A 13,919-nucleotide genomic window follows, 5' to 3' on the forward strand; every position below is an offset into this window, starting at 1 on the left:
TGCCAGTGAGTGGAGTGAGCACCAGGGACAGTTGGAGCAGGGATGCCACAACCCCTGCAAATGTGCCAGCAAAGTCCACGGTGAGACAGACAGAGCACCACACAAAGCAAGGCTAGCAAGGAGCAAGCTGAAAGGCATAAGCTATTCTTGGCTGCAACTTTAATATTTGTTGAACTAATTACATCAGACAGATGCAGCTGATCTCAATTTTTCTGGCATGCAGCTCCTCCCTTCCTCCTGTATCAGACAAGCCTGCCCCAGGGAGGAATAATTAAGATGTGCACTTAGAACAACTGGATTTGATTAATAAACACAGCAAAAGAGAGCAAAGGCTTTAATGTCCCAAAAGGCCATCATGGGGAGGTCGAGGGGAGCTCACTTCTTAGTTATGTCTTTGCTGTCCTACATGGTCCTTGCTCCAGCAAGGAACAAATTTACCTGCTGTGGATTGTAGAGAATGCCCATAGTCACCAACTACTGTCACTTGGGTTATTTTAAAGTCAATTAACAAATGGTCAACTAAGATTCTGTAGAAGCCAGGAAGCTGTGAGATGAAGTATCCCAAAGTCCAGAACGTGTTCAGCATAACCTGAGAAAGTTAAGTCTTGCTTAAAGACACACCAGCATTATTGTAAACACTTACTACTTCCAGAAAGTACTAAAAGTCCCTTGGCAAAATCCATTGGGGTTTTTTAATACAGAACCTGCTTCAGATTAGCCTTTTTAAACACTTGACACACTTGTTAGACATGGCTTGGAGAGCATCAGCCAGGTCTATGACATATCTGCCATAGGAGAGAAAGGTAAAGAACTACAGTCAGCTACATCCCTTTTGGTGGAACATCAGATTGAGCAAAATGCTGGTTAGCACATTTCTACAGTTCTGGCCTCCAGCAGAAACGTACATTTTGCATTTTTGAGACAAAACCCAGTGAAATGGCTAAAATAACCAAGTTAAATGCAGATAAAGAAATTTAACTGGCAGCCTGCCAACTTCTTCTCCGTGAAGCTCACTAACTAGTTTCCATAAGTGATTGCCTTCAAACTACCTGCTGGAGATGGTCTCCAAATATGGAGATGGGCTGCAAGTAGAGGGAGGCAGATTGTGCCACTTGCCCAGCAAGACTGCACATAGCACATAAGGTCTCACTACAACTCAACTCCCTTCTGACTCAGAACAACCCCAACCTTCAAATAGGCACTTTGAAAAAGTAGTTACATCTCCTTTAGACAATTGCAGCACCTCAGAGTGTATTTTCTGCCTACCTGTTCAAATGCACTTAGCTCTCACAGAGCAAGATGTGGAATTGTTACAGTATTAACATTTAGTTACCATTTCCTACCTCTGTTTACATGTAAGAATCACTACATTTCCAGTTGAATTTGGAGAAGCTAACGGAAACCCTGGTTTGGATGCAGTGAGTTTCTATGAGATCAAGCCTATGGCACCACTATGTGTATGTACTGGAGTCTACCATATACATAGGCATAAAGGCAAGTGCTATTTTAATTACAAGCTTGAAGCTCAGAATAAAGAAAGTCACTTGGGATGCTTCAAGAGACTCTGGAATGAGGTACTGTAAATCTTGTTTACCTTACTAATTCAGCTAATGGAGTTTCTGCTGGAAGCACAGAATGGAGGTTAAACATTGCCTTTCAGAGCTGCTTGTACGCAGCTAAAAAACAGATTTATTTCTCTTCTTGCTAAAGTCAGTGTTTCTATCAGCAGCACCAACCTTTGGACAACCTTTCAAATTTTAACACTTATTCCAAGTTAGCTTAAGCTTTAAGTATTTACTTGATACATTAAGATCTTTCTCTTTTCACATCGGGCATTTGCTATGGTATGCTTCTGGCAAATACATCAAAACCAGCTCTAGGACCAAATAGTTTATCCTTCTAATTTTAGTGCAAAAAGTGGCAGCAAACTAACACAGGTTAAACATAAGTCAGAATGCTCTGCTTCAATAAGCAGACTATTTTACCACCAACAGCCCCTGTATTAGATGACACTAGGCAGTAAATACTAGGAGCTATCACATTTAATCCAAAGGCAGAAGGGTAACAAACCTTTTAAGAGTTCTAATCGTATTGCACATACAAAAGATGTCAAGTTCCATTTCTTATCTCTTTTGTACTAAAGCCCTAGGCAACACAGGCCAGAGAGCCTGTCAGCCAGTTTCAGCTTCCTGGGTTTTCCTGTAACATATTTTAGTTCTCACATACATAACAAGCAATGTGCCACTTGTGGAGCCTGTGCTGTATTCTCTCATTAATGACTAGTATGTTTATAAACAGCCACCAGTGCTGGCCACAGGAAACAGCACTGCAATGAACCTGCAATGTGCAACTTGGTACACACATGTTCAGTAGTGAAAAACAAATCTGAATTCACACAGTATTAAATTTGTTGATAGTCAACCTTCTTCTAACCACATATGAAAAACAACAATTCAGTTTCCCTACCCATTTGAGGGGGTTTCCTTCACTTCAGCTGGGAGGGCAAGGGTAGGGGAGATCCGTTTATTAGTAAGTTCTGGGCTTGCAGCATGTGGTTTGGCCTCATATATGCTGTAAGAGCCATCCATGACACATTTATTTTCTACAGATTAATGAAACACAGGACCAGTTATTTCAATATACTTTATTTTAAAACAGGTAGGTCACAAAGCACTAAGCTTAGCCCATTCTGCCATACACAAGCTACAAATACTTGTTTGACAGTTGAGGGTCAGTCTTTAGTAGCATACATGAAAAGTGAATAAAAATCCATATAAAACAATATTGAAATAGTTTCCATAGGAACACAGATAATTGTGACCCATCTCCTAGTCATTTTTCTTGCATTTATGCCAAACCTAAATGTTAAAAAAAACACTTAAAAATTCTACCAACAATTAAGTTAACAGTCCCCCAAATGCCCTAAATTCAATGCCTAACCTTGCACTTAGTTACTAAATATTACCTATACATTAATACTAGCTGAAGCACAAGTTGCTGGATATTCAATTCCACTTTCCCAGGCACAAGAGACTGGCAGACTAGCAACATCCTGCTCTTCCACCTCAGCTAGGAACCCTTGCTCCTTGATCTGCTGCATTAGTTGCCTAGAAAGAAAAAAAAAAAAAAAAGTGAGTCAAAAACTGTTTCACTAAATCTACCTAAAAATGTGAGGTACATTTTTTTTAAAATGCGAGTGAGTAGGAAATGAATTCTTTATGCATCACCTGCAATCCTGATATTATTAAAAAAACCTAAAAATAATGAAAGCAGAATCCATGCAGGTCACTTGTGGCTGGCTAGGCTTAGGGTAAGTGCCCATACCAAGCTGATTTTACCATTTCTGTATAGGATTAAGATTTGCAAAGATGCACCTATACAGCTACATCTGTATACCTCATGCTATACAGATTTACTAACTTAGTGCTCAATAGTTTACAATTTCAGATGTGAAAATCCCTGACAACTTGACTGTCACTTATCCCACACCCTCACATTACTGGGTAATTTGAATCAAGGAAAAGTATGGATAACAGACTAGAATTATAAAGGAGTTGACCAGACCAGTAAGAACCAAGCAATTCCTTCCATACTCAGACAGGAGTTGTACTAAAACACAACCTCATAAGAAATTCAGTTGACTGAGTTTTTTGACTTAGTTCATAGACTCATAGAAATGTTTGGATGCAGCCCAGGACACGTTTGGCTTTCTGGGCTGCAAGGGCACATGGCTGGATCATGTCCAGCCTCCCACCCACAGCATCCCTCAAGTCCTTCTCAGCAGGGTTCCTCTGGATCTGCTCATCCTCCAGCTTGGATTCATACCAGGAGTTGTCCCCATCCAGGTACAGCACTTAGAACTTTGTCTTGTTAAACTTCATGAGATTCCCATGGTCCCCCTTCTCAAACCTGTCCTAGTCCCTCAGGTGGCATCCCATCCCAGAGGGGTGGCAACAGCAACACTCAGCTTGGTGTCATCTTATAGTTCTAGTTATCTTAGGTATGCAAGGCAAACAGTTGTGCCATTGCATGGCTCCTCATGTATTACTGGATTTTACTTACACAAATGTAATCATCTTGCCCTTTATCTTACATAGTTTCTAGTCACAAATTTAGTTGTTCACCTTCAGAATTTGTAGATAACATTCCACAAGACTTTTGCCTGTCCTAGAAAGATCTGCATTATCTCACTGATGCATGCCTCTCAGTTAAGGGCCAGCCTTTATCACAGAATTCTCTTGCCAAAACAGAAAACACAAATAGGCCTGAAAGAGGGCTGTGCTGTGGCCTTGGATTACAGTTATGTTTACATAATTAAGCTCAGCATGCCTCAGACCAAGTATTAAATTTCAACAGCAACCTAGTATCACATTGAAAAAGCAAATTATTCTCCCACAGAGCAATTTTTCGTTCAATTAGACAGTTTTGGAGTGTTAAAGGAAGTCTAAAGCTTCAAGTGTTTTGAAAAATGCTTAAATCAACTGGAGGTTTCACTAAGAAGAAATACAAACCCTGCTCATACTAGCAGATTAGTAGAAGAATAGAAGAAGCTTCCTCTTACTTTATGTCAGGAATTCCCTTGAACTTAAAGATTTTCAATATATTCAAAAACAACCTAATGGCAGAGCTAATCATGCTTTAGGCTAACACATCTGCCCAAAAATCCTCTGCCAGTTCAGCAGGCAGATCAGACACCAGTAGAGAGGTAAGGGCTTCCTTTTACAGAAGGAGAAATCCATTAACCTGTCTTGCACTGTCTTTAAACTGCTGTTTAAGTAACACTTTCACAGTATTCTTGCACTTAAAAGGTAGTCCTGCTTTCTTTACTTACCTGCTTAATAACTTCCATTGGAGATCTAGCACTCTGCACTGAGCACTGAGCCAGAGCTCAACCTAAACCAAGGAATAGCTCTCAAACAAACATAGAGATCACACTGTGAAGCAACACTGTTGAATATCCCTGCATCTTGCAGTCAGGATTTAATAAGCTACTAATTTAGAAGACAACATATTATAACTGTGATTGACTGGTCTCTGATTACAAGTCACAGAAGCTAAATGTAAAGAATTCATAATGATTCTGTATGTTGTACAATAGTGAAAATAGCTAGAATCCAGATAAGTGAAGTCTCCTAACGTTACCCCTTTAAAAGCATCTCTCCTATAAGTGTGTACAACAGAGAAAAGTAATTAGTAGCATCAGCATTTTTTTAACCACACAACAAAAACCTTCAGAGGCACTGCCTTCTTCCACACCAGGAGGTTTTACAAGAGCTGTGGCACCAAAACTACCCTTGCCTGTTAAGGGGTAGCCAACTGATACAAGCTGTTTATCACAGTGATCTCAGAAGTACTGAGGCTCAAGATACTTAAGTTACTAACCATGCTGGTCTTGACATCACATAGTGTATTGTTGGCCTCTGGAATCCATTGAAAGTAGAAGCTGCTGCAACAGTATAGGCACCCATGTTTTCAAACAGGATCCAGTCACCAACTTGCAGCTCTGGCATATTAAACCGCTCAACAATCCGATCTAAGCCATCACAGGTTGGTCCCCAAATGCTGCAGGAGTAGCAGCTGTCATCTGGCTTAGGCCGCTAAAGAAGAGAGTGGAGTTTAATTATTTGACTATCAAAACAGAGCTTCCAGAAGTAATAACATGGTGTAACATTCCCCTTCTGAAGAAAAGGAAGAGCTGCTTGCAGGTTCTTCACCTATGGCTTTAACTTAATTCCACTGTATTCTTCATAAGTTACCAGAGTCTGGCAACATGAAAGGAGCGGTGAACTGAGAAGTGACTGCTGTGACAAGGATTCTCCTACACCCATGATATGTGACTGGTATGTGGTATTTCTGAACAGGCATACCTTTTGCAGGACTGGCTTAACATGTGCATGATCATACAAGATGCAGTTGAATGATCCATAGACCCCATCATTCACATAGTACATAACAGTTTTGTCATTGGCATCATCTTCATCTGGAAGAAGTCGAGACACCAGTGAGAAAAAGTCTTGGAAAGACACACACAGTTAGCTAGATCTAAGTCTAGGTCTTGATTTACATACCATCAGAACCTGTTTGCTCCTTTAACATGATTTTCTTTGCAATGATGTTGACTGCCAGTGTGAATGCTGATGCAACATAGTATCTTCCTGGCTCTGCAATAATATTTATTCCAGAATCTGAAGGGAAGTATTTATCCAGTGCTGGGTTGATTACACTTGTGATCTAGGGAAAAAATCAGATGCCAGTATTAATATTTCAGCAGCTACTCAGGTGCTACCTTAGAAGTCTGAGAAGACCCTCAAATTCAAAATTATATACTAGTGAAACATGTAACCTCTATTAACATCCATTGTAATTTCTTTTGACTGCTTTTGCTTTTTCTCATTCAAAATCTTGTTTGCAATTAAATGTACTATATACTAAATACAATGCGACAAAAGTAGATGCCACTTGCAGCTTAAAGTTTAAGTAACAAAACAAGTCATGTTTGAGGCTGAAGGAAATCACCCCTCCTAGGCTCATTAAACCGTCATTAATGCCCTGCAAGTCTCCAGACTCCAAATTTGATTTGTAGTCCACTTACAGTGCTGCTACTTATGCACTATTCCACAGCTTACTAAATCCTAAAGATGTCATCTCATGGGATATAAGCATACAGAGAGTTTTACTATCATAGCTGCAATTCAGTTGCCTTTATGAACAGTGATTTCCAGGTTCTGAAGCTGCCTCCAACCACAACATGACTATCACGCCGTGGAGCCCAATGACATAATTTGCTTTTGATGCCTCACATCTTAGTGCACATACTGAACTAAGAGAAGCCAGACTTCCTTAGGAGGTACCAAAAGGGCTACAATGTTAGCTCACACTATTGTAAGAAAACTTTTTATGTAACCCACTGTATCCTTGTGCTAATATGTAACATCTAACACCTCCCTGGGTTAGAAGGCAAGGTGCTCTGACAATACTGCTTTAAGTGGAAGTCCCATCAATATGCAGCCCCCTTGTCTCTTCCAACAGCAGAGCTATTACTGAGGTAAAGCAGACTGGAAAACACTGAACAACTTAAAAATTATCCAAAAGCTAGACCTCGATCAGATCCAATGCTGATCTCATATGCTGCCACCCCCTAAGGACAGTATGGGTTCAGGACTACCCTTTCACCCTATTTGGGAGTAGTACCCATCTATTCAGTCTGAAATACAGCAACAACTGGAAGAAGTCTGTGCCAGTAAGAATCAAGCCTGTAATTAAAACCATTTTTTCTTTGTTGAGACTTCCACATGTTTGTACAGTCATTTAGCTATGTATCTACTGAACTAATCTAATTTCTAGTTTTCAGATTAATTCCTCTTTCCCTCTTAGTTACATTTCTGACCAAGCACATGCATTTTTGCAAAATGTGCCTGCATACAAACAGAAAAAGCAAGATTTTATTTAATCCAGATCAACACTCAAAGACTCCACAACTGAGAACCTCTCAGCAAAACTGTACCTCTTCAAATTTAAGCTTGACATCTTCAGAGCCAGGGAAGCCACCACCAATATCAAGCAGATACATACTGAAGCCAAGTTCAGCCTAAAATGATATGAACAGCAACACTGTCAAGAAAAGTTTATAATTTACATCAGTTTATAATTTATCATATTATCTTAAAAAGTAATGTGAAGTCATTTCATTAACACTTGAAACAGAGCAAACACATGTTCGAGTAACAGTAATTTGAGTCTGAGCTGCCAATTTTAGTATTGCCAAGCTCGTCAAAGTAAGTGACTAGGACCTATAAAACACCTACAACATCAAGTCAGTGACTTTGCTAGCTTTTAACCCCATAACAGTTGTACACTTCATTCAGTTTTGCCACAACAGTTGAGCCATAGTCCCAGAGAAAGTAGAACTAGACTTACTCCCATATCAAACACACAACGGGCATCAGAAATGGCTTGAACAAAGGTCTCTGGGTCTGTACATCCACTTCCAACGTGGAAACTACAGAAAGATACAAAATATCAGTTGCTATTTGGCACATTAGTCAAGAAGTTTTGTATAAACTCCTGTCATCACATGCAAAGGCATCTCTATTGTCAGGTACACCATTTAAAGGAAACTTATTTAGTACTATATTTTGATACCGTCAGCTCACCTAACTCCAACAATGGCAAGGTCAAGTTCTTTTGCACGCTCCAGAAGAAGCCTGCTAGTCTTAAGTGTAGCTCCAAATTTAACACTCAGACGACAGACTGCTTTGGAGTCATCGGTGGTAATGCGCAAGACTAACCTAGAAACAGGAAAAAATGAGGAGTTAAGTTTCAGTATAACAGACATCATCAACAGGCAGGTATGATCTCAGAATGAGACAGAGCTTAAAGCTCTGTGTATCTCTTCCTAAAGCGCCAGGAAACTCTACAAGGTTACATTTCATTGGTTAAAAGTAGGTTTATTATTTCAGTTTTGCAGACTACCTTAAACTAATGAAGAACAAGTTCCAGATAAAGCAGGTATTTCTGTATCTTGGGAACCCATGGAAGAATTATAGAACAATTACCATTACTTACTTGGCTTTTGGATGGGCCCTTGCAACTTTCATTAGTTCTACTTCACTATCAAATGTCATCATCTGCACACCACTGCTGGCAGCATGTTTGATTTGTGATACTTGTTTGCAGGGATTTGCATATATTATTCGCTCAGGAGGCACACCAATGCTCTGTACCAGCTGTATTTCAGTCTGAAGAGAGAACAGATTACATTGCAGAAGACACTTCTAGATAGATGATCAATGTCATCAGAACAACAAAAGCAACACCACTTGGTTTTGCTTAATTTTATACAAGCATCTTGTAAGGCTGAACAGATACCAACATCACAGATCAGAAGATAGTTGAGATCTCACCTTACTGGCACAATCAAATCCTGCCCCAAGAACAGCAAGTGTCTTCACAACAGCTTTGCTGTCGTTGCATTTTACAGCATAGAAGGGGGTCACCCGAGGAAGGGCCTTATGCCACCGCACGTGCTTCTTCACAATGTCCCCGAGGTCAGCAACATAGAAGGCATCTTTATCATCCTAGAGCAAACACACATCTTAACATTACAAACAACAGATAACAGGATAAGCCTAGAGGTCAGCATTTTAGGGGGCTGTCTTGTGGATCATTTGCAAGGACAACTTGTTCTATTAGTTTCTATGTCTGCAGCATCATGAAATGTAGTGGTTTTCCCCTCATACTTACAGAAGATGACACTTCATTTATTTTTTGGTCAAGGATATCCTTGGCAGTAAAGCCTTCATCAAGGAAGGTCAACTCAAATTCTTCTTTGCTGAAGTTACTCATGACTTCTAAGACTTCAGGTTTATGTGAAAGGACTTGGGTATGAACTGCTGGGATAAAAAAAAAAGTTAATTACTTAATTTGAATTCATATAGTTTACATTCAACACTTCACTTAGATTTATGTAGTCATTACACGACCACTACTTGTGCTCATATAATTTAAAATTATACAGCTCCTACAGTGATCACTAATAGGTGCATAGATTAGACACTTGCATAATGACAGAACAGATGTAATCAGAACCAAGGAGGCAGGCCAAAATAATCTTTCTAGGTGGAAGGCAAATTCTCCTCTATTCAACAATTCTATGATGTTCTGAATCTGCTCAAAGAAAAAAAAAATCAAATAAATACTGTCAGTTATTAGTGTGGCTCCCTGGAAGTTTCTGCTCTTTTTTCCTTCACCTCCACATCAGAGCTATTAATATTATGGCTAGTGTCTACTTATGACTTTTTTTTTTTAACAACTCCTAAGCACTATTTTAGCTCACCAGTTTCAGAAGAAAGGGTTTACTTGTTATTGCCAACAGAATGCAAGACTTTAATGACTTCTGAGTAGTGCCAACTCTCATTAGATCCAAGCCAGGTAAATATCTGCATTCTCAATACAGTTCAGATTATGCATAAAGCAGACATGAGAACAGGGTTTTCCTTGAAGTTGCTTTGTTGGACATTAGAGTTTCCCTATTCTACCCATGACCTCCAAGCTACAAGCGAACCTCAGCTGTCATGAGTGGCAGACACACACTTTGAGATTAGTCCATAACTCTCACCTGCACACAAAGCCTTAACAGGGATCCCAATTAGTACTTTAGAACAAAATCTTACAGCAGTCCATCACAAATCTTCATTGCTAACAGAAATATACCTGCCAAGTAGAAAGTCCCTTGAGGACTAGAACTAAAGAGCAAAAGCACACTCCTCTGCCATCCATGACTCATGAAGTCCATGGACCACCCTTTCACTGGGTAGTCCAAATACAGAACAACAGCATTCTCCATCAAGCTGTTAAGCAGAGTGCATGCTACTTTTCAAAGACCTCAGCATTGCAAGTCACTCGTTGGGAAGATACGGTTTCATGTAACAGGTCCAGCCCTCTTCCTTCTCTCAGCAATTTTTACACTCAAACTAGTCATACAGACTAGGACTGAGAATTATGCAAACTCTGAATTACTCACTAATATTATGCTACCATTTCCTTTCTTTCAAAAAGTCTGGCTACAAACCAATTGAAAAAGGATGTTTTATAGCTGCTACAGATTAACAAGTTTCTAAAAGCAACAGAATCATTAATTCCATACATGCATATAACAACATTCATTGAATTTTATTGAATAACTTTGAAACATCAGCAGTTATACTTAATTTCAACCTTCAAAAACATATGGCAACAAGAACTACTTTGTACATTTTGATAATTTCTCACTTATCAGACACAAATCAAATTTGAGATTCAAACTAGATTAAGCTTTGCTTCTAATAAACCCAGCAATCCATTGAACCTCATTCTCCTTCTGCCCTCATTCACGTGCAGTGATAATTCTGCCACAAGCTGGATTAAAGTCTTCTCTTTAAAGCCTCTTTGAAAGGACCACGAGAAATAGCAAATTAAACACTTCTCAGGAAGGTGCTTGTTACTAAGAAGTTGCATCTCATCACAGACTTGCAGCTTTGCAGAAAGCAGTTCAGGGACTTCAGCTGTGATTAAGAGATGTGAACACCATCAGGAAGAATTTAGTTTAACCTCCCCTCTGCAGAGAACTGCATGAACAGCACTTTTAACATGTAAAAGGGAAATTACTATTACTAGCCACAACAGATTTTGTTAAGAAGTTCTTGCAAGCTTTCCATCTCCACCTCATTGCCCAGTTTTAACTACAGTGTAATTACACAGCACACAGACAGAACACGATCATGTAGATGCAAACTGTAGCCTCCCAAAGGATATTTCTATTTGGACTGTGTGCAAAGTGTCTGCAGCTCTCCAGAAGAAAGGCAATTTATGCTCATTTAGAATTTGTTCTCCAGAACATTCCCCTATTTAGCAGCTGTACTTAGAGCTGAGTCACGCCTGCAGGCTCCGTACTCAAACAGCCAAGCTGCGTCTAGAAAAGGTGCCCGAGGCGCCCCTGACTCCGGGGCCTGCAGAGCGCTGCGGTGCGCACGGACGGGGCCGCTGCCCTGCGCCCGCCGACGCCTTCTCCCTGCAAAGCCACCCGCTCCCGCAGCGGAGCCTGACACTGCGGCTTCCCGAGGAGACGCCTGTCAGCTACAGCTACCTTCACTACAGCTCACATCACCCTGCGGCGGGGAGCAGCGCTCCGCGGGAGAAGGGCTCCGTCCCCATCCCTCGGGGTATTCAAGGCCAGGTCGGATGGGGCTCTGAACAGCCGGGTCTAGTGCAAGTTGTCCCTGCCATAAGCAGAGTTAGAACTAATAGTCTTTAAGGTCCCTTCCAACCCAAACTACCCTGTGAGTCCGATCCGCTCCCGACCCAAGCCAGTGCCCGCCGGGTATGCAGGGGGACAGCGCCCCGGAGCCGCTCGGCCCAAGAGCGAGCCCGGCCACCTCACGCCCGGTTCCTGCCACGCACCTGCCTTTCCCCACCCCGGAAACAGCCCGGCGGCCACGGCGGGGCCGTCCCTTCCCCCGCTGCCGGAAAGCACCGCCAATGCTCCCCAGGCGAGCCGGGGAGCCGATCTGGCCCTTACGGCCGCCCGCAGCCGGGGATTCCCCGTGCCCGGCGGCAGCAGCGGCGCCCGGGCCGCGCCGCTCGCCCGCGCCCCGCAGACACGTGGCTCCGCGCCGCCGCTTCCGCCGCCCGCCCGCTCCCGGCACATCCCGCCGCCCGCCTCACCTCGCAGCGGTGCCGGAGCTGCTGTCAAGCCTCCGCGGCAGCCGATCCCCTCGCTCCGAGCCGCCTCCCCCTCCTCCTGCGAGCCGGGCGCGGTGCGCGGAGCCGGGCGGCAGCGCCGGACCGGCTGAGGAGGAAGGAGCGGGGCTGGCGGGGCGAGCGGGGCGCCGCGGCTGACAAAGCTTCGCCACGGCCGCCCCGCTCGTATTTATAGCGCCGCGGCGTCGCTGTGGCAACGCACCAGCTCAAACCAGCCGCGATCGGCTGGGACCGGGCGCGCTCCCACCGCCGCTATTGTGACGTGCGGCCGAACATGCGCACGGCGCCGTGCGCCCCCCGCCCGCCCCGCCCGGCTCGGCCCGGCCCGGCCCGGCCCCTGCCGGGCTGTGTCCCTCCCGGGGCCCTTCCCCCGTGGGGCAGCCCGGGACGCGATCCACCTGCGGGGTGATGTGCGCGACCCCAGCCTTGCCGGCGGCCAGCAGGTGCATGGCCCGCGCCGTCCCCGCCGCCGGTTCGGTTCTCCCGGGTCGGTACTCCCGGGTCGGTACCGCAGCCGTAGCGTGAAAAAGCGGCTGCAGGAGGCCGGAGGTTTGCGGCTTAAGCGATGCCTTTGGCAGATGGTGGAGGAAAGCGCTGCTGAGCCAGGGGTCCCGGAGTGTGTCACGCTCGGCGTGCCGGTGGGGCGGCAGAGCCATCCAGTTTGTGCGGCTCTCGCAGCCCCTGGGCTGTCCGCAGCGATGCTGCCGCTGCCTGCATCTCTGACCACCGAGGGTGTTACACAAAGCACTTCCCGTAACACTGGCCAGTTTTTCCATCCTCTCTTGTTCTGACACTGGTAGCTGTATTCACTGTAAGGTTATTTTGTATTAATAGTTTGTTTTAGAAATGGAAGGTGTAAAGTATCAATTGATCCTTTCAATCCATTTTTGGTTTAGCCCTGAACGACCGTGCTTTCTGCCCTTGTCAGGACAGACAATTTCTGCCCCTCTCCCCCTCTCCTTAAAATGTTCTTAAAATGTTCAAGCATCACCTCATGGTAGATGGACTAAGTCCTTGCCCTATGGACTGAGTTCCTGCCCTGTCAATATTTGTGGGAAGATGGAGCTGCCCTTGCCATGCTGAAAAAGTGATTTTTGCACCCAGCCACCTCTGGAGAATTTATAAGAGAGACAAGGAACCTTTCTGCAGCACATGCTGCAGGACAGAGCTCAGGGTACTCCTGTTCCCCATCTCCAAGTCACTGAAGGCTATTTTAATGGCTTTCTGAAATTAGACATCTGGTCAGCCCTTACCCTCCTGCAGAGCTGGGGAGTGAGCATGACAAGGCAGAGAAAACCCTCCATCCTACATGGGGAAAAGTGGTGGGAAATGCTGTCTGCTGTGGGTGTGGGTTGCTCTCACGGAGATATCCAAAAGGTTGTGCTCACTGACCTCAGAGGTTCCATCCTCCACTACTCTCACCAAGCTCAGCTGGAAAACCCACTGTATTTCAGGCAGAATTAGATAAATGGGATGTCCTTGTCCACCCCATATTCCCTGCCTTCTGGAGCTGGGCTGGGGATGGAGGGCACCAGGCTGGGACTGCTAAACAATTCCTTAAAGGATTGAAATAAAGGAAAACACCAAGATCAAGCAGATAATGAACAAAAGGTGAACTGGGACACAGCCAAAAGAAATGTCAGGGGACAGAGGTGCTGATTTTGGTTAAAATAATTTACTGA

General features: G+C 43.7%; 1 protein-coding gene across 4 annotated transcripts; it reads right to left on the reverse strand.

Annotated features, from left to right (window-relative positions):
* Positions 1 to 2,629: 2,629 nt before the first annotated feature.
* Positions 2,630 to 12,705, reverse strand: ODC1 (ornithine decarboxylase 1). Of its 4 annotated transcripts, none has more exons than XM_021525413.3 (11): positions 12,636 to 12,705; positions 9,244 to 9,389; positions 8,904 to 9,077; positions 8,566 to 8,738; positions 8,154 to 8,288; positions 7,918 to 7,999; positions 7,505 to 7,588; positions 6,069 to 6,231; positions 5,868 to 5,980; positions 5,383 to 5,597; positions 2,630 to 3,107 (listed from the first exon to the last, which is right to left on the reverse strand). In XM_021525413.3, the coding sequence occupies exons 2-11, from the start codon at positions 9,343 to 9,345 to the stop codon at positions 2,966 to 2,968; spliced, it is 1,383 nt and encodes a 460-aa protein (XP_021381088.2). In that variant the 5' UTR covers positions 9,346 to 9,389; positions 12,636 to 12,705; the 3' UTR covers positions 2,630 to 2,965. The 4 variants fall into 4 exon arrangements, with proteins under 4 accessions (XP_021381088.2, XP_021381083.2, XP_021381084.2 ...); XM_021525408.2 differs by lacking the exon at positions 12,636 to 12,705 and adding an exon at positions 12,202 to 12,376 and having other exon boundaries at positions 9,244 to 9,392; XM_021525409.2 differs by lacking the exon at positions 12,636 to 12,705 and adding an exon at positions 12,202 to 12,310.
* Between the last annotated feature and the right edge of the window lie 1,214 nt (positions 12,706 to 13,919).

This window comes from Lonchura striata, chromosome 3, assembly GCF_046129695.1.
Source record: "Lonchura striata isolate bLonStr1 chromosome 3, bLonStr1.mat, whole genome shotgun sequence".
NCBI lineage: Eukaryota > Metazoa > Chordata > Aves > Passeriformes > Estrildidae > Lonchura > Lonchura striata.

Excerpts from the sequence above, each read along its gene's own strand:
- ODC1 (XM_021525413.3), bottom strand. The coding sequence starts at position 9,345 with ATGAGTAACTTCAGCAAAGAAGAATTTGAGTTGACCTTCCTTGATGAA. Across the intron at positions 8,000-8,153 it reads CTTGCCATTGTTGGAGTTAG|TTTCCACGTTGGAAGTGGAT; the intron begins GTGAGCTGACGG and ends ATCTTTCTGTAG. Across the intron at positions 6,232-7,504 it reads TCAAGCTTAAATTTGAAGAG|ATCACAAGTGTAATCAACCC; the intron begins GTACAGTTTTGC and ends TTTTTTCCCTAG.